The 25,602-nt window shown below is 36.6% G+C and overlaps 1 protein-coding gene across 1 annotated transcript; it reads left to right on the top strand.

Moving 5' to 3' along the window:
• Positions 1–3,845: 3,845 nt before the first annotated feature.
• ANGPTL5 (angiopoietin like 5) lies at positions 3,846–22,192 on the top strand. The gene is made up of 8 exons (XM_072398643.1): positions 3,846–3,917; positions 9,397–9,574; positions 11,492–11,595; positions 13,145–13,238; positions 13,606–13,706; positions 14,645–14,765; positions 17,917–18,102; positions 20,644–22,192. The coding sequence occupies exons 1-8, from the start codon at positions 3,846–3,848 to the stop codon at positions 20,961–20,963; spliced, it is 1,176 nt and encodes a 391-aa protein (XP_072254744.1). The 3' UTR covers positions 20,964–22,192.
• The last annotated feature ends 3,410 nt before the right edge of the window (positions 22,193–25,602 follow it).

The raw sequence follows: 25,602 nt of genomic DNA, 5'->3' as shown, positions 1-25,602 counted from the left end.
AAAGTGTATCCTGTCCAGTCTTGGAGAGCTTTAATAAATCAGGTCTAATGTATCAAAGTGACCGCCATATAGTTATTTAACATGCAGAGAATATATGAGGCCACCAGGCAATTGGAATGCTGCCTGCTAGAAATCTAGCTGCTGGTGAGTTAATAATTTACACAATGGGCATTGTTCCCATTGGCTGGTGTTTTTTTGGAGTGGTACCGCCCCTTTAAATGAATTGCCACATGGGACTCCTCCTGCTATTTACCTTAGCAATGGGTTTCCATTGGAACATATTCTTGGGTGTACATAGTTAAATTAGACAAATGTCAAAGAATGTTTGCTGACACCCTAGCAAAATTGAACCTTGGCGAGAAAAAGGGAATAAAAGTAAAGATTTAGAACTTTGTGAAAATTAATTACAAAAGCTAGAACAAACGGAGCAGTTACCCCAATAAGATTTTAATTTAATGAAACCGATAGGTTGCTCTGAGTAAAAGCATCAATTTTCTTTCCTTTAGTTTCCTGATGAGGAAGGATCTCCAGCAAGAAGATCTGGAATGTTAGAGACCCCAAAAAAAGCAATCAGCAGATTTACTGTGACAGTACCCACCGACGTAATCAGCTTTGGGTGGGCTGAACATTTACTTTGCACAACCTCAGCAATCCTGGCCATTGCCAAGACTGTGTAAAATAATAAAATGACATAATAACAATCCACACACATTTACAATAGCTGCCATTTTTTTAATGACACCAAACTAATTAATAGCAAGTGGATCTATTTAGGATTTCAAAGAAGCTGCGGGCTTCCCAAATGAGACAGTAATTCTCATCATCAGATCCAGGCAGTGCTGCTGGCTCAGTGTCTACAATTAAACTTCCAGCATTCCCAGCTCCAGCATCTGGAGTTTGCAGTGTTTTCAGGCGATTCTGACTTTACTTCATATAAAAGATGAGGCATTTTTTTGCAGCTGTGTTAATTTTCTTCCACATTGTTTTCCACATAGGAGAAAGTACATTGACCAGTAGCAACTATTCCCAGCTCTCTGCCAAGGTAAGCTATTCACTACTTTTGTATTGTCTGTGTTATTTTAATGTCTAGGAAGACAACATGTAGCTCAATACATATATAAATACATACATGTAAAAAGATATAAAGAGCAGTGGAGTAAAGAAACACATAACAACCAGTTTATTGATTATTTGCTATGGATCATATTCCCTATGTCTGAATAAGATCACAGTTTTAGAATGGACTTCAATGGGCTTGTGAGCTATTATACAATTGGATGCTGCTGAAATGAATTATGTTGGATACAAAACATTGGAATTTTAGGACTGGAGTTGTTCTGGAACTCTACCTGGGCTCCTGTGTAATTAGAAATGACCTAGTTGCCATTGCTGATTTCTACCAAACATTTCTAGCTTCCTGGCTGTCATATTACTCCAACAGCTGGACTATGCAGGAGATAATATGCAGACCAGGACTTGCTTTTTCTGGACTACTTACTGAGATATAATTATTCAGCATGCAGAAGAGGTCATTATTTACAATTTATGTATATATATTGCAATTACAGGTATCTTTTAGTTCAGGAGTTTACACGTATTATTGAGTTTTGACCAGATAATTGGATACAGTTAGTAGATATAGTTTTCCATTAATAGGTGCATTCTGCACATTTTGAGCTCTGCATCACCTTGGCTTAAAGTCTAAATGAACATTTAGTTAAAATCTGCTACATACATTTTTCAGGGAATTAAAACACTATCCCCAGCCTGGCTAGAAAATCCTGTGTCCTGCCAGCATGCTGTAGGGAAGCAGAAGTCACTTTCTAGTCGTTCAACACATCCTCTGCTTAGGCTATCCAAACCAGAAAAACTCACGCTCCAGCTCTAAATCAGCAAGAGCTATGGGTGACCTCTGTAGAGAGGACACTGCTTTATATAGTGTCAACATATTACGCAGCGCTGTACATTAAATAGGGGTTGCAAATGACAGACAGATACAGACAGTGACACAGGAGGAGTGTAGGTTCTCTTTATTTTCAATATTTGTTTTTTTTTTTGTTACCAGCGTATTTGTTATAAAATAGCAAAGTATATGTTACAAGACATCCTATGCTGAATTGAATAGATACCCATTGTACTTCATTTGGTGCATAACTTGCCATTTAAACTCATTTCCTCTTTTTTTAAAAAAAAAAACAAAAAACATTTGGAAGTGAATGTCTTAATCCCCCAGACCTTCAGTCACATTTGAAGCAGCACTGGATAGTGACATTGAATGAAGGTGTGAATTGCAATTTGGTTGCTTACGGGCCAGGGAAAGTTTTCAAGCTGAAAAGTTTATATACCTATAAAGCGAGGCGTGTGAAGACAGTTGAGAAGTGGCAGTGAATATATTTGACAGTCTGCATGGTGTTTTTTTGATTGTCGTGCAATTCCATTACCTCAGAGGATGGAACATTTGAATGTTAGTAAGTCTACAACTTGGAATTCAGCATAGACACATTACATGACATTCAGAAATGTTTTGTCTGAAGCATTATTTATCTTAAAGTGAATCTGTCAGAGAAATTAACTTTTAAAATTAACTAAATCTTAAAAATAATCATTCACTAAGAGAAATATGCAACGCTGTCTGCTTGGCATGTTGGTATTATAGCTCATGTAGTTTGACTTAGGGTTTTTTCTAAATTAAAGGAGATAGAAGGAGCTTGAACTATTCTCACTCTTTCTAAATGCCCTTTTTCCTCACCTAAAGCAACAGTCACATGACACTCTAGTCCCAAATCTCCCCTCTCTTCTTCTACACTGACTTTAAATATAAACGCTCATACTGTAAATTCCTATGCAACATTTGATTAAGTTAGGTGTTTATAAAGAGGTATACCCAAGGTATGTGGCAGGAAAGGGGTAGAATAGAAGTTCCTAAACACCCAAAAATTATTTGTAGTAATTATTTATAGTACCAAAAAATTACTAATAAAAGCCAAATTCATTTGGAGTGTTTAGAGTATTTATGAGAGCTTATAGACGTTTGGAACAATAGTACTTGGAAAGAGTTAAAACACCCATAAACAAGTAAAACACTTGAAATATACCTTTAAATGCTCCTTTAATTTCAGAGTAGGCATATGGGGCATTTAAGTGCATGTTTAGGCATTTCTAACCAATTTTGGGTGCTTGTTTTGGGTCTATGCAATTTCACACTTTTGAAATGTTGCAGGATGCATTTTCTTTACAGCCAATCAAGGAAACACTCTAGTATGGACTGTTTATTGTAATGAATAGGAATTTCGAACATGGACATTTAAATGCTGGGAAAACAGTCCTTGTAGACTTAGCCTAAGAGGCGGGGTGCTTCTTTGGGAGCCCACATCTTTGCTTGTGTGACATGGACCCTTCACTATGGATGTCCTGGAGCAGGGTCCTCTCAGGATTCAGAAAATGGTCTGCAGGTGGGGATGTCACCGTGAGTAGACCATCAGAGATCAGCCAGTGTGCAGCAATGAATATGCAGTCCCCCACATCCAGAAACTTCATTGTTAGGACCTAGATTGCCAACCTAGGGTAATTTATCTTTCTTTAAAAGGTAAACATAAAATGCACTGGGTGAGCAGAGGTTGCCAACGTTTTTGGACCTATGGACCACTAAACCTATTGGCTCCAGACCGTGAATGCGCGGGGAGCCGTGTGTCACTGAAAGGAGAAGAAACTTCCCCCAGAGTGACGTCATGATGCCAGAACCCGTCCACTCCCCCATTGCAGATCTAAGCCTGCGATGGGAGAGTGGGTGGGTTGTGTCCTAAAACATAACCCACCACCCTGAGCCTGCGATTTGTACGGGAGACATGGTCGCGGCTCTGGCCGGCGCGACCCTCCCGGCAGGGTCCTTCTTCGGACCACTAGTTGGTGACGGCTTGGTAACAGGATAGAACTAAACTCTTTTTGAAAAGCTTCTGATCAGCAGGTCCTTTATTGCAGATGTAATTCTATTCAGTATTGACTGCGCTGCTCAGCATAGGAAGCCAGGCTACCCGGCAGCTCAGAAATTTTGTCAGAAGACAGTGATCAAGCAGGTAAATATGTTTTATTGCAGAAGGGACACCACCTGTCCTGTTCTGGAATTAAGAACTTCCTGATCAAAAACTTTTTAGGTGGAATCATAGTTCTGCTTAATTTTTTGCCAGAAGATTGGCTTTAAATTTGTACCATGTATGTCTATCAACATTTCAGCCAGCCTTTTTATGCTTGTGTATTTTTAGTTTTGAATACAATGATGTGAAGGTTTTATTTACTGTATTTGTCCTGGTGACCATTTTTAGCATAGCAAATTAGAGAGATTTTAAAACTGAGAGGAATTCTTTCTATGGAGACATTTGTTCCAGTGGCAGCTGTCTAAATGGGTATTTCCCTCCTCTTCTATTTGTGTGTACAGTACAGGGTCATCAAGGGAAATCGTTTCAATAGGGTATAGATTGCAAAAAGCAGAAAGAAAAAAGTTTTGAATTGAGTTACACTTAACATATTCTATTTGTACCTCTCCCTGCAGGTTTGTATCTGTCTATCTATGCAACACAAGTTTTCTTTCACGGTATATAAACTGTAATTTACTACTGACAATGGTTGACCATACAGATTTAAATTTTTGGGTTAAGAGTGTGGCATGGAACAACTGCAATACTATGCTGTAGGGGTCTGTAGCTTTTTGAAGTTTGCAATTTAATTGTTCTCTTAGCAATTTCATGTCAGGGCTGCTGGTTTTCATATTGCATCAGCTTTGACAGCTTGTCAACATGTGTTCTTGTTTTCCCATCTCATTTTCATTTCATTTGTTTTTAATCACCACAGTCTAAAGAGAACATGCTTTTCTCCCAAATAAAAATAAATACAGTTTATAAACAATGTGTATGAAATACAAATAAATTATTTGGTTTAGATAAAAACTAGTTAAAGGTTCCAATTCCTTTGGAGTGCTAGACAATATGTTATTTTTAAATTTGTTCAGAAAAATGCTAATTTGCCTGAGAAGAATAGAATGTGCTGGTGACAATTATGTTCCCAAGGGTTCCTCTCTATAACCTATGGAGTTTTATGCCGCATATTACCCATGATCATGCTGTGGCTTGTGCTTTCAATTCCCCTTATTTTCTATTGGTTAATGAGCCCATATTTGGTTAGTTTTGGGGGTGCTTTTGGACAGAGTGGGGGAAAGAGAAAACCCTTAGTTGCCTTTTGTCCTGCAGAACATTACAGAAAACGACTTACTTTATGACATGGTCTTCCTCCTCCTCGCTGGTTCTAGTTGTGAGTACCAGTCCCACAAATCTTCTCTAATTTCCAATCTCTGGCTAGCCTTCTTGCTACCCCTCTGGGAGAGGTCATCACCTACAATGAAGACCAATGACCAATAATCATATAGCATTTTACATGGTGACCTAGGTGGAGCTGTATGGGAATGGAGAAACAGACCACTGGGTTAAGGTAAATATACCTCTTTAATAAATCAAAACCCTTAAAACAGAATATATGATATCATCGATGCCCTGGGAAAGAGAGGGAATGTTTATTATTCATTGTCTGGAGTAACCTTACCTGGGGATTTTTAAGAGGGCTTAAACATCATTAAAAGTATACTAATTTAATTTAAACACCAGTGTTGGTGTTCGAATTCGGGTTGTTCTTATATTCGACCCGAAAATAGCTGTTTGAATTCAGGTAGACCCAACCCGAAACAAACAGGATTCAACGGTAAAAATTTGTATAAAAAATGTAAAAAACATTAAATATTAAAAAAATTTATTAAGTGTTTGTGTTTATTTAACCATTTTTTTTTACAGGTTATCCTACAATGACTTGATATCTTACTTCTTACCACACCTTCCAGCACAGAAATATTATGATACATTTGTTACATTTTCCTTTTATCCACTGTGAGAAAAATGTAACGAATATATATTACTGTGCATGTTACAGAGAAAGGGATACTTGCTGGCCGGCATCTCATTGCAGACTCTACTGCAATCATTGAGAAAAGTGTGCGATCCCCGGGGCACTACCAGTTAATTAACCTGTAGTTCCCAGGGGATCGTAGTGGAACTGCATAGTTCATCTGCAGTTCAGTTGCCACAGTCACATGGGAACTTTGCGGTCACAGCTGTGACTGCAGGCGATCCCCGGAGCACTACAGATTAATTAACTTGTAGTGCTCCAGGGATGGTAATGGAACTCCAGAGTTTATCTGCAGTTCAGTTCCCACGGTCACATGACCGTGGGAACTTTGTGGTCACACCTGTGACTGCAGGCACTAGAGGTTGAATGGGGGCAAGTTTCCCCATTCATCACATCTAGTGCCCTGTGTTCTTGGATAGAGAAACTCCATCCAAGAACACATACAACTAGGGCTGCAAGAGCAATCTGATTCCCAAAAATTACCATTGACTTCAATGGTGTTCGAATTCGGCAATCGATCACTGGAATAATATCTCACTATTTGATCGAATAGCTGTCGAAACGAATAGTGAGATATTCGACCAACACTAGTAAACACGACTTTAAATAGCTCAATAGGAATCTTCACAGCTATATACCTTCAGCTTTCTTATTAAATCAGGAAAATATTTTAGGGAAATCCTGGAAAAAGTTGTTCTCCATACTGACCAATCACGTTTTTTACTACTGACCATGTTTGTTTTTTCTACCCTGGGAAAATGTAACAATCTGTAAATGCAAATGAAAAATGATCTGTTAGTAACAATTCTGCTTTTGTTCTCTTTTTTTTTACATTGTTATAAATGGGCCCCCAGACACATACATTAACATAACAATCCTTTCACATATGGTTCAGTAGAACAGAGATGCTGGTTAATGTTTTCAGGATACATGACATGTGGGCTGGCTTGGTTTTGTGTTTCAGGAGACCATGCTCAGAGTAGCCTTGACTAACCTTTTCTTTTAACCAACAGACGCTTTTAGTCCTGTGTTGTAATGTGAGTGCTTTTTTTAGAATCATTATACATTTCTTGTTTAGATTAAAAAATTGCTGACTTGCCAGAACATCAACAGAGGCTGCAAATCCCCCCACCCAGACTGATCAACTGGGGATGTCTACCATGATCTCATTTTGATCACAAGTTACAGTTGTTTGCTGTAACAATTTATATGAAGGAATTCCATCTTTTAGGAATCAATTGCAGTAAAATGGGTGTTTGATCACAAAAGTGATTGTTTTGATTGAGTGATTGGTAAATTGTTTTAAACTGAATTGAAGGGTACAATTGGCCTTGATTGAACTTTTAGTTGAATTAAACCAAGAATATTTTTTTCTTGGCCTATGTTGAACGCTTGTTTTGAAATGGAACCTGTGATGAATAACATATCATTCATTGTATATCCAAGAAGAAAAGACCTGAACAAGAGATGATTTTGACGCCTATGCACATAGATGTTTTTGGACCCCTATATAGTTTGCCATGTATAATATTAGTAACTCACATAGCATGTGATGTCATATTACAATGCTTTAAATGACTGAGGCAATGCATTCTTGTTGTGTTGCTTTAAAAATGGATCTATTGTGTTTTTAAACCAGGGTAGCATCAGCAGCCCAATCATTTTTAATAGGCTGCCTTAATGAATCTCATGTTAAGTTTTAGTTTCCTAAAAGGTAAGAGATTGAGGTTCTACATTTGATCACCACTCACTTTATTTGACTACATGTCCAGTCTTTCCTCATATGGACGTACTTTAATGTTTCCATTGCAATGCAGGGATGCTGAGGAATGTAATTCTGAGACATATTCTTTCTATTTTGCGTGTCACATGGTCATACATGATTGACCTTCCCACTGGTTTAATCAAGATGAGAGAAAATATTATTATTATTAAACAGGATTTATATAGCGCCAACATATTACGCAGTGCTGTACATTAAATAGGGTTGCAAATGACAGTCGAGTACAAACAGTGATACAATAAACTGTAATGCAGTGTGCATGCACATTTGGCCACTTGGCTTCTTGAGACTGTTTGTATCATCTATCAACCTGATTGCTTTTACAATTTTCACTGTTAAGTTTTGGGTTTAGTTAGGCCTTGAATACAGTCTGTATAGTATGCTGTATTCTCAGTGCTTTCTGTGATTACCAAGGCTGGCCTACTTCATCTGTATATATCAGTCTGGGTTTTGCTCTAAAAATACCAAAAATGAGGATCAAGAAACCATGACATTAGGAAGAAAGTTTAAATTTGCATATGGTGCAGATGCTTTCATATAGAGTTTATAGTGCAGGTCAACTTTGCTTTTGCATTTTATTTATCATATGGAAAGTTTCAAATGCTGTACCAATAGACCTAAAACAGGTAATATTGGAGAAAGAGGAGAGGGAGAGTTTTGGTTTGTGATCAATTTAAACACATAGATCACATAATGTGCAAAATAAATTAAAACACCATTAATTTTATCCCTGGAATCTGTTGCTAACATACAACAAACTGATTACTGTATTTACTAGTGCATAAATATTATAGTACAACAGGACCAATTAAAAGGTAGTGTACTGGGTTCTTGTAAGGGTAGAATCCTATTATACCAATGCGTTTCACAGTTAGGGTGCTTCTTCAGGGGTTGTAAGAAGTTATAGAGGTCATAGATCACAAAGTTTAGGTCGCAAAGAAAGATGAATGCACTGGGGTGTGTTGATATTATTGGTGCCTTTATTGTGGAGCAAACATTCCATGAATTCATCGGTATCCTCTCCTCACTAGGCGCCAGGAAGTATCTGAGTCTTTTACCTCATAACGTGCCTACTGGATATGCCACCCTGATTCCATGGACGGGGCAAAAGATGGGAAAATACTTGCTTCTAAGGGGGTTGGTTGCATATGTATACACTACAATGTTGCTCCACAACCCTCCCCAAGTACAAGTTTAAATGTTGATAAATAATGTTAAAGGGTTATTGTAAATTATAATTACTGCTCCTCAGTGCAAGTACATGCATCAGACTCATTGACATCTATTTAAAAAGCAGTGAATCTGACTTTCACCAAAGCATTCTCTAGGGAAGAAATGATCACTGCCGTTGAAAACACATGGACCAAGAAGATTCTCCACCAGGGAATGTTTTAGTGGATATTACAATCACTGCTTTCTAAATAAAGTTCATAATCATTTATTGAAAATTATCCATTCTCCAATGCAGCTTAGAATGTTTATTATAGGATCATATCCAGAAAATTAGTAAAATATGAAATATGAAAACATTTCAATAATAAGCCACAATGTGTGTTCACTAAGAATTTGAGAACGTTTCATTTCTAAGAAAAAAAGAATATCTTAAATTTTGCTTGTTGTATAAGAGAATTGCATACCCTATTTGACTGTAATTTTTTGCCTTGTAGGGTTATGTAATAGGTGGGAGCACTACAGTCAATGTTGTAGAAGATACTCTTAAAAACGTAACTTTATCTACAAAGAGAAAAGGCAAGTCTACAAGTGCCCCAGCAGGTGACCAGCAATGTGCCCAGCTCTGCCGAGAAATGTCTCTGATTGTAAAAGAGAAAAAACTCAACATGTGCAGTAAGTGGAAAGACTTTTCTGTCATCTCTGCTCCTTCATGCTTCTGTAAGGTTTGATCAACGAAAATGTTACTTATCCTACAGATTTCCGCTGGAAACATAAAACTTCAATCTGATTGGTTGTTGAAAGTGAACAATATTAGAATATTAGCCATTGTAAACTTACCATAAGTCATTATACCGTGTATGTTTTGGTTACAGAAAAACAGTTTTAAGTACAAAGTATGCAGGCAAATGACACACATCTGGCACCACACCATTTTGTAGACAATACATACGCAAACATGTTTTTTAAAGCAACAAATGCTGTTTTTTTCTCTATTACTATTTTTCCTCTATCTTACTTTTTAGTAATAATGAATGGAAAAATTGTAGATGCTGGATGAAAGGTTTAGTGCAAAATAACACTTTTTTAATAGTTAAAATGAAACTAAATTTGCAAAACTCAGACAGAGTTTATTACAGGCAATTTCCCTTCTGCAAAAAAACATACTTATCTGCCTAATTACCCCCCATACTGCAACAATTACTGAGCCATGCGTTGGACGTTCAAGTTGGCCGAAGATTGGCACAAGAAAAAGAAGAAAGAAGAAGATGGTGGCCTTGTGATGAAACAGGGACAGGTTAATATAGCCAGGGTTTTATTCCACTTTAAATAATACATTTTAGTAGAGGTACAGCTATCCAGTCAAAAAGATGGGCACATGAGGAGTAAAGAGGGGCAGAGGAGGTGCTAAGCCCGGTGGCTATATGTCTGCACCTAGGTAGGAGGTCCTATTCAGATACCTGTACTGCAGAAGAGCATTAGGAGAATGTAGTGTTTGGCACATCTGGATATGTTGTTTCACTGATCAATGAACAGATATATAAATGCTTTTTATGGTATGTAACAGGACAAAAAGAGGAAAATAAGAGATATTTATTGTTTGGGCTTAAAAACACTTTGGGAACCATTCATACCAAGCAGTGATTCTGATATTCATTGTCATATCCCTGGTAGAGAATCTTTTAGGTCCACGTGTATCAATGGCAGTATTTGATTCCCCACCAATGTCAAGAATGCCAACTTCACTGCTTTATAAATAGACCCGTTGATTATTTTACTATACTTATACATCTACACATATATTTTTTATATAATTACATGGTGTATGTGTTGGCTTAGGGAATAGCAATATTGATTTTCCCAAACAATATGTAGTTGTAATCATATTTAAGCTTTCTCACACCATAGACGTAAAGTGTAGTTTAAAATAAAAAGGAAAATATTCTTATACATCAAGATACTAAAAATCATTTACAGATGCAGTTGGTTACTGTGCAGGTCAGGCAATGTTGGGTTGACAATGGTAGCAGGAAGCACAGCTGTCTGTGGTCTGTGCTTCCCTATGCATTCAGTCTCATGTCTCCTATTCACTTACCTCAGATAATAATTAGGACACCCAAATGTTCAAGTTAATTGATTTCATTTGCTACTGTATATCATTAAGTTGTTCACCCCAACCATTTTTATTGACAAAACATGAAGATTCAGCTGAACTTTAAGAGCACCATTAGGTCATTTTTATCCAAACCATTACACAAATTATCAGACCACAGTATTTTAGCTTTTAGTGCCCATATCTATTGTTTTCTTATTCATATGTTAACATTCTATCATTTTTGTTTATTTTGTAGCAGTGCATAAAAAAAACACACCATGTAAAAAAAAGTCTCTCTTCTATTGTATTACCTTTCCTGTAAATGGCATGGAAAAAATAAATACATTTTGTAAGACAATACTGCCAAAAGAAAGACTCTTTTGTCATTTGCTCATTACTTGCCTCTCTTTTAAAAGTCCTCTACATTTTATATAATTTCAGTGCCACAATAAAAATATTAAACCGCATTTTATATTTTTCTGCTTTATCTTTTTAAGGAAATCTACAAAATTCTCTTATTTCCCATGCTAGAGGCACAAAGAAAATGTTAAAGAGCATGATGGAAGAACATCAAAAATCTTTGGATTTCCTCTCCAATCAGGTGCAAATGTTATAAAAAAAAGCAAAAATACTTTTTTTTAATTTTAAAATTGTATCAAATGAAAAGGTTTTTTATTTGTGATGGTTTTACAAGGAATATGTATACAGTGTACATATATATATATAGTTATAACAAGTGTCTTGTTTAGAATAGTATTTCCATGTAAAAGTTTTTCTGATTATGTTATAATGGTAAAAAATGCTAATATGGTACAAAAATCAAATACCTGGGTAACAATAAGGCTACTGTAACCTTTTAATTGATATTTAACAAAAAATATTTGCCACCTTTGCCTATAGTTTGTAGGAAAAACTAATTTTAAGTTAAGCATAAGCAATAAACTTGAAACCCTACATGAGCTGTATCTGATATCCAATTGTACAGAATGCCTTTTAAATAACTGTTTCCTGTCTGTGTAAAGCTGTTCAGGTGCTGTTGTAGATCCTAGCACCTAGGCTTCTGATTATTTAGAGAAATCAGACATTCATTGATTTTTTTCCCGGCAGCCTTGCTATGCAGTTTCGGGGGATCAGCAAACTGCTCATTTCAGAATTATTTTATGTAAAAATGCAAATATATTGCAAGTAACATTTTACTTCCTAATATATAGGATAAGTTCCATTCTCTGTATGCAAAGATTTGGGAACTGCATGGCTACAAGGGGTTGAGTCATTTATACTGACACTGCTTGATGCAAGCAGAAACATCACTCCTTTAGGCATGAGGGACTTATTTGTTCCTGGACCTATAGGCTGGATGCATACGGGAGATTTTTTACTATATTGACGATCTGTTATCATTGAAGCACAATAATTACTAACAGTTGCTAAAAATGCAGTCCAATATAATGGGAATTGATTGCCAACATCTGGAGCACTAACTTTTTGTAAGTAATTGCTAACACAAGGCATTCCTTTATGTAGCAAAAACTAATCAATAATTTATGGGTGATCAAGAGCAATAATTCACTACTTAAAAAGTGCCTTTGTGTATCCACCTTTAATTCTAACCTGAATTTTTTTTTTTAATTTAGTAATTAAGTGTGGGTACTTCTTAGTACCTGCATGGACATGGGTTTCCTTCATATCAGTTAATGTGAGGGCCCCTTGGATTCTAGGCCCATCTAGCACAGGAGGCCTCAAGTTCTATATGTGACTATTTGCTGCCTCTAGTTGAGTAAAGCCTTGTTGGTAGTATAACAAAATTAAGTCATACCCTGTAAAACAATATGCTGTCTACTTACCTGTTTGTTTAGAGACCTATACTGTATACAACCTGGGCTTAGAATCCAAGGTGCCAAATATTATTACCACAGCTATTTATTTCAGTGATGCCCCACTTTAAGTGTAGTATGCAAAGGGCTGGTCCACCCAAACTATTATCTATGAGGAAAGCCTGAACTCACAAATCAACTATTTGGCTGAATCATACAATGACATATGTATATTAATAGAATGGCCATCTATATGGAAAAAAGAAACAGGGATAAAAAGTTTATTGCACCTTAGTTCAATGAAGTTATTTATTTCTTTCATTGTTGCACCTACAGGTGAGTGAACTAACCAATAAGGTTCTTCTTTTGAATACAGAAGTCTTGAAAAAACAAGCAGACCCCTTTATTTACAGACCTTTTCAAACGCATGGTAAGAATTCTCTTTTCTGAATACAAGATGGAGTTACATTTTGTGTAGAACTTATCCAATAAGAATAACAGGGACTAGATTTTTTAGGGATCTTTATTTGGTATCAAGTAGGGAAACCTTACAATGCCCTGTAAGTTTTTTTTCCCACATTTGCTTTTTTTGCTGACACATGAAGAATGACAGACAATAGGCATCTGACAAGAGTGATAGACAAAAAAGTGCCTTTTATCATCAAGTAATATTGGATATTGGACCAGTATGTCCATTGAGTTGGCATAGATCAAACTGTGTGGAATGTAAAGTGAAGACATTTTTTTTAGAGATGTATACAAAAGAGAAACTTTGTTCTTCTTATGCTTGTGTATAGGATTTGATTGCAGTGATATTAAGGACAATTTTGGGACCGTATCGAACGCACCAAGTGGAATATACATAATTCAACCTGAAGGAACACAGTTTTCATTTAAGGTAAAATCTTACAATACTTACTTTGCTGAAAGGGAAAGTAGAGTATGTGGGTCTTTAGTTATTTCTGTCATTGTTTGCATGTTTAGAGACTAGCGACCGGAGATAGAGGTAGAATGTTAAGAGGTTTAAGGAAGAAGGTAAAATGGTTCTGAAGACTGACAGCTCAGATTTTGTTAGCTCAGTTGCTCCAAGCAAGGATGAAGGGGTCGGGGTTATGTTAGGCCTATGTTATGTACAATTAGTTTCAATGTAAGAGTTAATTTTAAGTTATTAAGTTAAAAATTAAGTTTTACGGACATTAGATATGTGTTAAGTATGGAAAGGGGTTAGTGACTTGCTTTAAAGGTAAGGGTAAGGATACTTGACATAAAATGCAGGCCACAGTGACCTCAGGAGTTAGGAATAAGTAGAATGCAAAGTACATGTCTAAAGCACATTGTTTACATGTTTTAAAATCGTCTTTTTAAAAACACAAATATGGCTGCAGTAAAGCCATACTACTATATCTTCATGAAAAGAATCCCTAAGCTACTTTAAAATAAAACATACAGTAAAAAAGCCATTTTGTAGGCTAGTAAAACACCCAAAATGTATATATTTTTTGCATATAATAGTTTAGCATACAGTGGTGTCAGCACAAAATCAGGGTTTTACAAATGGGAATATTGTCAATGTGTCTTTTGCTGCAACACTTCTGATGGTACAAGGCTTATGATTTGTAATATTATAATGAGCAAAGGCCCAGAAGGATAGGTGTGCCAAAGCACACATGCAAGGTATAATGTTCCTTTAGAGACTCAAGAAGTCACCACTGGAGAAAACTCACTGTATTGCCCATTACTTCACATAATATAAAAACCTAATTTTGCGGATTGATGTTTATATTTTTATACTTATTACATTCCTGTGATGTATTCTTTTCTATAATGTGTTATTAGGCGTTTTGTGATATGGATTACAGAGGAGGAGGATGGACCGTCCTTCAAAAGAGAATCGATGGCACAATTGATTTCCAAAGAACTTGGCTCGACTACATGCAAGGATTTGGGGAACTTTCAGGTACAAGGATAGTGGAATATTTCTTGGTATTTCATCTGCTCCATCTTAGGAATGTTTAAAGGTGGTTTTTACTATTATAAAATAAATATTACCCTACTTTGTATTTTAAAGGGAACCCATTAGACCTTTACTTGCTGAAATTACTCTGCAAAGATAATTCACTTAGCTTAGTGTATGTTGTGAAGTTTTGATGACTCCAGCCATCAATCACAGAAAAATGTATGCCTCCTTCTTGCATGTGACCATTGCAGAATGATAATTCACTTGCTTAGTGAATATCCTGAACAGCCACTTTATAAATCAGCCACTTTAGGCCCCTTTTTAGATTTGCAGTTGAAAACCGCACAGCTGCCCCTCTTTAGTACTGTGCAGGTTTACCCGGCAATTGTTTCATCCACAATTCTCCCTCAACTGCACTCAACCTCTGTGTCATTTGATTGAGTGCGGTTGTGATTGAGGTTAAAGTTTGCTGCAGTTCAATGTTCTCAGGAAGTTGATCTATAGAAGGAAGCTATCACAACCACTTTTAACAACTTGCTAACCACTGTGAGTTGTGGCTGAGAGCAGTTGTATTCAAGTTAATGGAATTGGCTGGCTCGAAGCAACATGTTGTCTTCAGCAACCGCTGCCCAAGCCACTGCAGTCCACCACAACCACATTGTGACAAAACTGCCTGCGAGTTCATCCACATAGTGGTTCCCAACTGCTCCCATTCACTGGTTGAGAAGGCATTTGAGCCTGGGGGAGGCTGTTGCAATCAACCACAGGTCTGACATTAACCTATTTTTAACACCCTATAATTATTACTGATGTTTGAATGATGACAGACTTTAGTGCTGGATAGCATCCTTGGCTGAGGCATATACCTAAAATACTGACCTGGTTATTGCAGAATATATGACTACAGCCTTAATTTTCAGAGAACATATAGAATGCTTGCAAAATAAAAAAAAGCTCCTTCATCTTTTAGAACCAAATTCCTCTAACCCTTTAATTTTGCAGTGTGCTTGAGTTAAGTCTTTGTAGACCAAATGTAGACCAAATGTGTTTTAGTCCACTAAACTTTTTTTATTGCTTTTTGAAAAGCTAGTAAAAGGGAAATGTAATGAAAAAAAAAATCACAAATATAACTGGGGGCATGGCAAGGGTGTTTCCTTTTTTGCATCCCAGAATATTTGGAGGTATGAATGAGGTCTTTCTTGAACTGAAACATGACTAATTTATCAGCTGACTGTTTCAAACAAATTGAAGTTTCAGTCAGATCTAAAAGACACCTGCAAGCAATCCAACAAACTTCTCTTATAGGGGCAGGTTGCCCCTATAAGAGAGACAGGTTGCAAGAAATGCTGTGGTGCCCTTGGAGAAAAGAAAAAACGATTAATCAAAGTCTTTTAAAGGGGCAAACCCAATTCTCCCTGTGGTCTGTGGCAGTGGACTTGATTTGGATATCAAAGTTAGGACTTTTTTAGCAACACTTTGAAGGCAATTCACCTTTGAAGGACTGATTGGCAAATCAAACCTGTATCTTTAGCCTCTCAAAGCTGCAGGTAGTAAGCAGTTTAGGTAGAGCATCAGGCATATAATGTTCTTTAGCCTTAAAGCTCAGCTCTGTTATTGCCCTTACCTTTACCTGTGAAGCACCCCACACATTTAAAATACTTGAAATGCTGAAGTCTTGGTTGATGTGCCATTTGGATCCTCCATTTTCCATTTTAGTGTCAGGAGTGATTGGTGATTTTCAAACAGGGCATCAATCACGTAATAACAAATAAATAAATGAGCACCTTTAGATCCAGGGGTACTACAGTATAAGGCTAGAGTGACAAGAAGAAAAGTCACCAATGGGCATGTAAATGATAGCCTAGGTTCACAGAATGTAGGTTGGATGCTGCTATGCATAAAAGTGGCTGGTGCTGGATCTCAAATTAGTGGGGGAGGGAGGGGTGGGACAGCACCTGAAAGTATTACAGCAAAAGCTGTTTTTGAAATATTGGGTGAAAATTTATTTATTTATATATAGAATAATTATTTATATATAGAATGTTGCTTTGTTAATCTTTCCTTAATTTAGTTTTGTTTGTTGGAAACTATTCTTGTAACTCAGCAGAGGTTCCAGGGAAGTCTACATAAGGAAGACTTTTACAGGTAGGTTACATACTTTAAATGAAGCAAAAGAGAACAAATAAGAGACGTTCATTGTTAGGGTTTTCACACATAAAAATGGTTGTGGAGTTTTACAACTAGGCAGCAGGTGATAAAAGTAACTGAAAATTGTATTTATTTTTTTCTCAGGAACAAGAAGTGGTTGTGGAGCTTTACATGTGGGTAGCACTGGTTTAGGTTAACACATATATGGGTTTTTTGTTGGATCCCACTATATTTTTTCAATATTTTTTTTTCCATACTTTTTCTTCCCGTACCTTGGCCAGACTGTCCTGCACTGACTCATTTAGCTCTGTGACTCACAGTTCTAGTTGCATGCACACATTTTTAGACTTTGGGAAGACATACAAAAGAACTTTTAGGATTGGAGTAAGAGTACAGACATAAAAGCCAAAACATTACTAAAAAAGATCACAGAAATACAGAACAACCAAAACAATTGTAAAAAAATCTTTTTATATTAAGCCCCTATTGCTAAATATTGATCAGTAGAGGATCAGTAGATTTGGCAGTATTTGTACCTTTTAGAACAGTTTTTTTTAAGTATTCAAAACAATAGTAAAGGTGACTGGCAGTGTCTGGTATGCTTTTTTTTAATTAAGGGTGTTATCATCATTTAATGGTACAGCCACGCAGAAGCAAAATGCTTATCAAAGTAATACTATACAGCAAAATTTGCCCAACATTAAGAGATTAAATAATCAAAGTCCTTTTTAAACCTTTATGGTTTATTAATGTAATGCAATCAGTAACAAATATGATTTTATTTTATAGTTCTTTAACTTTGGTAAAGTCCTGCAGCCAAGGTGCTATGCTGCAGGCAGACTGCAGCTCACTAATGATAAGAGCAAGGGTAAAAATGAATAGATTCTCTGACTTATTTACAGTTTTTGTGTTTTCTAAAGAGCATTAGTATTTTACTGATTTAACATACTGCCTGGAATTGCTCTTTTGAATACTAAATCTAGTCTTTAACCTGTATTTACAGGGGAATTCTGGTTGGGTCTAAGGAAAACCTTTTGCATTTTGAATCAAAAGAACACTAGTTTCATGCTTAATATTGCCCTGGAGGCTGAAGATGGGTCATTTGCATATGCAACCTATGATAACTTTTGGATTGAAGATGAGAAGACCTCCTTCATAATGCATCTGGGGCGCTATTTTGGAACTGCAGGTTAGAAAAATTGAATTTGGATTATTGGATCTTGTACACACCTGGTGTTTAATTTTCTTTTTTTTTTGGATTTTGTGTAAAAAAAAAAGTATACAATCAGCCTGGATTTGGTTAGGTTGATTGCGTACATGTAAGTTGATCATATCACTGGGATCTCAGCATTGCATGTTAACAGTATAGATCAGTGTTTATCAACCAAGTTTCTTCCAGAGGTTGCTAGGGGTCCTTGAAAAATTACAATTTGTGCATGTAAGTTCATAGGGATGAATGTCAGCGGAAGCTTATTATTAAGAGATCACTTTATGGGTCAAGTAAAGTGTTGAGGTTGGGTTTGAAGTTGAAACCGCTACTGAAATCTGTTTCCTATCTTTTTTATATGTCCTGAGCCTTGTTCAAAGTGGAATTCAGATGCTTACATGTATAAAATATACACATTAGCACTCTCGCCTTTGCAGCACTAGGTCTCAGGTTCAAATCCTGGCCAGGACATTATCTGTATGGAGATTGCAGGTTCTCCTTGTGTCTGTGTGGGTTTCCTCTGGGTACTCAGGGTTCTTCCCACATCCCTAAAAATTTGCGGTTGGGTTAATTGGCTTCCCTCAAAAATTGTCCTTAGACAATTGTGGTAAACACATATGACTATTGTAGGGACATTAGATTGTGAGCCCCTTTAAGGGACAGTTAGTGACATGACTATGGACTTTGGAAAACGTGGGGAATAAATTGGTGCTATATAAATACTGTCTAATTTATAATATAAATTAATACACAACTGCATTACCAAGGTAGATCTATAAAAGAACAGTAAAAAACAGGGGCAACAGGTTTAGCGTACTGGATGCTTTTATATATAGTAAAATACTGGACAGCTGTGCTCATTAGTGCTTCACTCCAAAAACTCCTAGCAAATTAGAACAATTGAGTTGTGTTTTTCAACCACATCATTTATTACTCTGAATTGTTTAGGTTTCGGCAGCCCACACAAAACTCATCTATTATTTTATAAATTACTAATAAAGAATACATTTTTGTTGGCAGAAATCCTAGATTTTACTTTCTCCTGAAGATCCTTATGTCCTCATAGAGGTCATGGTTTTCAAAAGGGGGCTTCTTTTCCCCTCATGGACATTGGACAGGATATAAAGCTGAATATCTATTGAGTTTACTTTGCTCCTGAGTTTTTATGGGCAACATGTTTTCACCTCATATGAAGGGGTCATGTTTGTTTTTTAGGCCTATAACTTTTTGTGTTTTTTGTGTTTTTTGTAAATGCACGGCAGAGCAAAGGATGAATGATGCATGCACATCAATCCCTTAAGCCATTGTTAGTATGAGAAGCTAATTTTAATTTGCACAAAACAGACGTTATATGGAAAGAATATAATGAAGATTATATTATAATAAACAAATGTTAAGTTGATCTTTAACAAAAATTGTTTGTTAGCATGAATGGATAGCATCTCCTGATTCAGTGGTCAGTGTAAGATTGTGTTACACTGAGCACAGATGGAAACAAATAATATTATTATTATTACAAAGTATTTATATAGCACCAATATATTATGCTTTACAAAGTCCATAGTCATGTCACTAGCTGTCCCCTAAAGGGGCTCACAATGTAATGTCCTTACTATAGTCATATGTCTTTATTACAGTCTAAGGTAAATTTTACCAGGAAAAACCCGCGCAAACACGGGGAGAACCTGCAAACTCTATGCAGATAGTCCTGGCCGAGATTCGAGCCTGCAATCTAGCGCTGCAAAGACCAGAGTGCTAATCTTTGAGCCACCATACTACTCCAATTTCATTATATTGTTAAAGCAGAACTAAACCTAAATAATAATAAATTGTGAGTAGGCAGGTTTTTTATTGTAGAAGGGAAGGTAAAGTCCCTTCTCCAGTAAACTGCTGTTTGCAGTCTTTTCTTTAATGTATTCTGAGCTGCACATGCACAGTGTGCAATCCTGGCTTACCTGGCTGCCAGGAATTAACTTCTGTGTACATGCACAAGAGTTAAGTCAGTCAAGTCTGACCAATCAGTATTGCCAAAGATCTAGAACCTAGATCAACAGAATGTATGAGTATCTCCTATTTTCCGTTAAACCTATTGTCACTAGTAAAACCCCCCAACTTTTTACCCATTCTTTACTGGGTTACAAACCATGCTTTATATAATCCATCAAATTGTTTCATACAAACATCATTGCCTTTCTTCCCCATGTAATTCTGTTCCCACAAAGTTTATATTGCTTATGCTGTATCCTTGAAAAAAATCAAAATTCATGGAAAAGCCATGCAGGCATTACCAAAGTGCATGTAGACAAGGAGAGTCTAAAAGTTGGCTGCAGGAGTTTAGCAACTGTAAGATGTAATAAAGGACGAAGAAGCAATTGTAGAAGCAGTTTTTTTTAACACATATTACATACGTACAAGAGCTATAAGCAAAATAATGTCACATCATTCAATTAGATTTTCCTCCTCTTTAAACCATGAACCTCGAAAATCATGAGATATTTAAAATAATAGTCCATTTCTGTGCAGGTGATGCCATTCGCGGGTACAAGAAAGAAGACAACCAGAATGCAATGCCCTTTAGCACCTACGATATTGACAATGATAACTGTTACCCTTCATGTTTCTTCAATGGTACCAAAGTGAACAGCTGTAGTCAGCACAACAACAAGAGCGGCTGGTGGTTCAGCAAGTGTGGTTTAGCCAATCTCAACGGGGTCCACCGTGTGACTAGAGGTATAGATATAGCAGGCATTCGGTGGGACACATGGAAGGAAAATGGTTCGATTATCAAGATAAAGTCTGCTTCTATGAAAATTAAGAGAACTCATTACCCATTTTTTAAATGATTGTTATTTTTTATAACATGTATTTTATGTGTTAATAGAATTTTTATTACAGGATTCTTGTATATACAATGATTTATTTAAGGGATGACACCCAGAAAACACAAAGCTACAACAAACATGTAAACTGAAAAACTATTTAGCCTCATCTGCTTTTTGTTTGCAGATGTAATTTTTGAAAATAGCAAGTTTATAAAGTTTTGGTCCTGTTGCAGGAAACAACGCCTGCTTCATTAGGTTCCAGGCAGCAAGACTAAGTTAACAATAAAAAAAAAAGTTTGGTTAAACAATGAATCATTTTCCAATTGTTCCTCCTGATTATAGTTATTTAGGCATTTATTACAAAAATTTGTGCGCGAGCTAATTTTATATGAATACCTCTGTAATCTTTCATCCTGTTTATTTTTAACTATGCATTTTTGTACCATAACTAATATCCAAACTTTATATTCAGCAGTTTAAAAATACTCCACCCTGAATTTAGTTTCCTGAAGTTTAAACCATGAGGACAATGTTAAGCTGCTATCTGGTTGAGAATAAAAAAAAACATAAAGCTGTTGTAAAAAAAAACTTGTAATTAAAAAAAGGAATATTTACCTCTCCTGATGACCATTCAACTGAACATAGCTCTGAAGAAGAGAAATCTGCATGACACCAGGACTGACAATCTCCTCTGCCTCCTACGGCATTCATTGGTTTCTCCTACTGACCCCTATGTCCCAACTTCATCTTGCTGTAACCTGGGAATCAGCAGGACTAACCACAAAGAGCAGCAGCGGACAAAGGGGATCAACACTCTTAGAAGTGTTAGTTTATGAAGAGTCCAGATTCGACTTTATTGCAGTTGTACATTAGGGGTGGCAAATAGCAGACAGATACAGACAGTGACACAGGAGGAGGAGAGGACTCTGCCCCGAGGAGCTTACAGCCTAAGAGGTGGGGGAAGTATCACCCAATAGGAAGGGGGATACTTACCTGTCCAACTGCCATCTTGTCAAGATCTCCTTCAATGCATATCTAACCTTGCTAAAAGATCTTTAATATTTTGTGCACATTTAAATGTGTATTAAATGCCCTCTGCCCATACTCTGTGGCAGTCTGGTACCTTCCAACATTCTCCTGCAGTAATGCTGGGCCAGCAGAAGAAACCATATCTTGCTCAACAAAGCTTTACATTTTAAAGGTTTGAAGGTGTTGGCAATGACAGCAAGGTATTAATAATTTATTTTTAAAATAAGAAAGAGTTGTTTTAAAGTCAAACTCTAGCCATATTTTTTATTTTTTTTAAAAAGTGGGGATACTTGTTAGTATTCCCATTGACTAGATTTTAGGAGGGGTTATGATAAACTCCTTATCTCTGTTAAAAAATGTTGGTCTTTAACACATATATAAAATATAATCCTTCTTTTTATATTTCTTATTATTGTATCATCATTTTATAAGAGATTTGTACCAGCAACTCATAACCACCATTCTAAATGACAGAACTGACATCAGTGAAACTGTATACTGATTGGTTGTTATGGCTTTCTTCTCTTCACACATTGTTGGTGTAATGTACAAATTGTAGTTGTTAGTGTTTTGAAATCCAAATTATTTTATTCAGGAAAATCTAATTAAATTTCCCATGTGATTTGATCTCATGTATTATTCATCTTGAGAACTGAATAAACAGGAGTCATAAATCATTGTAGTCATGTTACTTCATTCCAATTACTGGGCTGAGGAGTGGTAAAACAATAGAATTAGAGGTTTTATAATGTATGCCAGATTTCCATATATTGAGTAAATGATGACTTGTAAAATTAGTATCACCATATCAACATGCCAAAAGAATATTTTTTAGGAATTAGGAGGTGTGGTGCAAAAATAAACACAAAAGGTTTTAATTTACAGTTAAAATAAATGATACCATATGCCTCTTAATGTATTTTAGAGAGGACCTGTATTTTGGGAGTTGAGCCTTAATAAATGCAAGCAGCAAACAACGGTCTAGTCACCAGTATTACCTGTGGCTTCCCTGCACCTGATCTTTTTCCCATTGTTCACTTACCATGCATTGTTCTTCACTATATCATTGTGTGGAGGCTTCCATATTGCCAACATTTTACTTCATCAAGGGAAAGTTGTTTCCATGATGATTAGTGATTTGATATCTGGTAGGGTAATATTTAAAAAGCATCAGGAGAAATTCACCACACACAGATATGAATGTGTAGTTTAAACAAAGAAGTAGGAAGATGCAGGCAGTGCAGATTTATCTCCAGCAAATAGCAAAATAGTGACATCACCTAATCTTACTGAAAATCTAAGACTAAAAGACAGGGATAGTAGTAATTGGATCTTGCACTGCAGATTTACAGCTATCAGGCTCTATGTAAATATGTGCCTGGGTGAGAGTTTTTAAAACTCTGCAATCAGTTGAGTAAGTGTATTTTATTAAAGAAAGGACCTGTCCCTTCTGCAGGAAATGACTTTGCTGGTTGAAATTATTTTTTGTTAGAGTTTAGTTTTGGATGTTGCCTAAAACACAGCAGATCTTAACTTTTTGAGTTCAGGTCCAATAAACTGTGAAAGTTTGCTTATTACCACCAAACAATCTTAAAAATGAACACTTTTATAATGGAAGGTTCACATTAGCCCTGTTTACCAAATGCTTTTAAATGTAATATTTATACAGAATAGGGATGAGCGAGAATGCCTCTGACATCCTCTGCAAAATTTCAGAGAACTTCCGATGGGTCTGCGAAATCTCTGCGAACCGATTTCGAGAATTGCATTGAAGTGCAGGTTCCCACGCTTCCTGAGCTGTACATATCATTGATAAGTACAACCCAGGTAGCGTGGGAACCTGCGGTCACAGCTGAATGGAGGCACGCCTTCAATCATCTGGGACTGCAGGTGAACTCCAGATGAACTCTCAGTGGAGATTCTCCATTGAGAGATCATCTGAGTTTGGCGAGAACAGGACCTTGTGGCGAATCACAGGCTGTTCTCGCGCACATGTTCTGTAAGTGCAAAAGGCCCAATTCGCCGGGAGGTTGTGTTCTCGACGAACTCAGAATCTCCATTGAGAGTTCATCTGGAGTGCACCTGCAGTCACAGCTGATTGTAGGCACGCGAGTGCTGTGGCCGCAGGTTCGCATGGTCACTGGGTTGTACTTATCAATGATCCCTAATACAGAACAACTTTATGTAGTAATATTATGCAGCAAATGGGCAAAGCAGTAATATAGTTCAATTGGTAGGGGAAACAAGGCACTGCCATTTGGATTTGTAATAATAGAAAAAAACTAGTTACTGTTACTTTAAATACTGTGCTTGGGGGAAGGCTTAAAGTTGTACAGGGTGTAAAAAAATGTTGGGTTGCCCTAAATTATACACATACACTTATCCAGGCATACAGCCTGGTTGGCCAAAAAAAAAAAAAAAAATAGAGAGGGGCAGTGAGAGTGCAGCCATCACCTTCAGTACCAGATCAATCTCCAAGCATTACAACAACGTTGGTAGGGGATCCAAATGTTGAGGGACAGGGACTTCCCCACATCTTTTTCCCCAGCAAATGATGTAAGAACTTGTGGTGAATTCATTGTTAAGTCTAGACATACCATTGCTCAACTGTTTAATGACACTTGCCAATAAGTATGAAAATAAAAACGTGCTGTACATGTTCCAAACACAGGACAGAATTAAAAAGCATTTCCATAGAAATTCCACATTTCTGCGGAAATAAACTTTCTTCTGTGACCATGATTCTTTGGAAATGTGCCACTTATTCCTAGAGTAACTCTGTAATCCTTCTTGCAGAAAACATGGACAGAGAAATGGATCATTGCATGCTGTCTGTTAATGCTGCATCCCCTCACTGTGTGGATTGTGTAATCCAGCCTTTCCCAACCCTTTTAGCATAGAGGAAACCCTAAAAATAACTTACAGGTCTAAGGGAATCCCTATTTTCATTACCATATCCATAGCTCATATTATGTTAGTGTACTGGTCTGTAGGAAGAATGTCATCCTTGTAGATAGCCAAGCAAAGAAGCACAAAGTCAAGAAACCCCCTAGCAAACTCTGGAGGAACCCTTAAATTTCACAGAATCCTAGTTGAGAAACCAGGGCATAATAAAATGGCATTTTCTTATGCCATAAGAAAATGGCATAATAAATATCACTGCTCGGTTTAGAGTATATTTAAAGTTTGATGGGTCACCCACTGTTTCTAATATATATGGACTTTCTAGTACAATACCATGGAATATTATATCCAGAGACTCTGCTAGTGAAAAAACCAACAAGGTCGTGTCACAAATATTTATGGGTATGGTCTTATGGTCTCTTTAAGCCTTAAGGTTATGATTTACAAGAACATTGAGCTCCACCAAAAATAAACTTCAAAAAGCTTAACCAAACCTAGATGAGCTAAGACTTCTGTAGACCAATGAATTTTAAGTGGTGATCCACTGCAGACACAAAAAAGCTTCATTTAAATGTAGCTGGGAACAACAAACTGGTTGCTGCCCACCAGTGTTATGTGCATTAATATGTAAAGTGTAAGAAAATTCAATAGCAAGGCATCACTTTTTTGTACAAAATTTGCTCCTAGACCTAATTGGGTCCAGCTGCACCTCTAAAGATAGTAAAAC

This window comes from Pyxicephalus adspersus, chromosome 1 (assembly GCF_032062135.1).
Source record: "Pyxicephalus adspersus chromosome 1, UCB_Pads_2.0, whole genome shotgun sequence".
In the NCBI taxonomy this organism is placed as follows: Eukaryota; Metazoa; Chordata; class Amphibia; order Anura; family Pyxicephalidae; genus Pyxicephalus; species Pyxicephalus adspersus.
The sequence above is the reverse complement of the archived record's forward strand: the minus strand, read 5'-3'. Positions and strand labels throughout refer to the sequence as shown.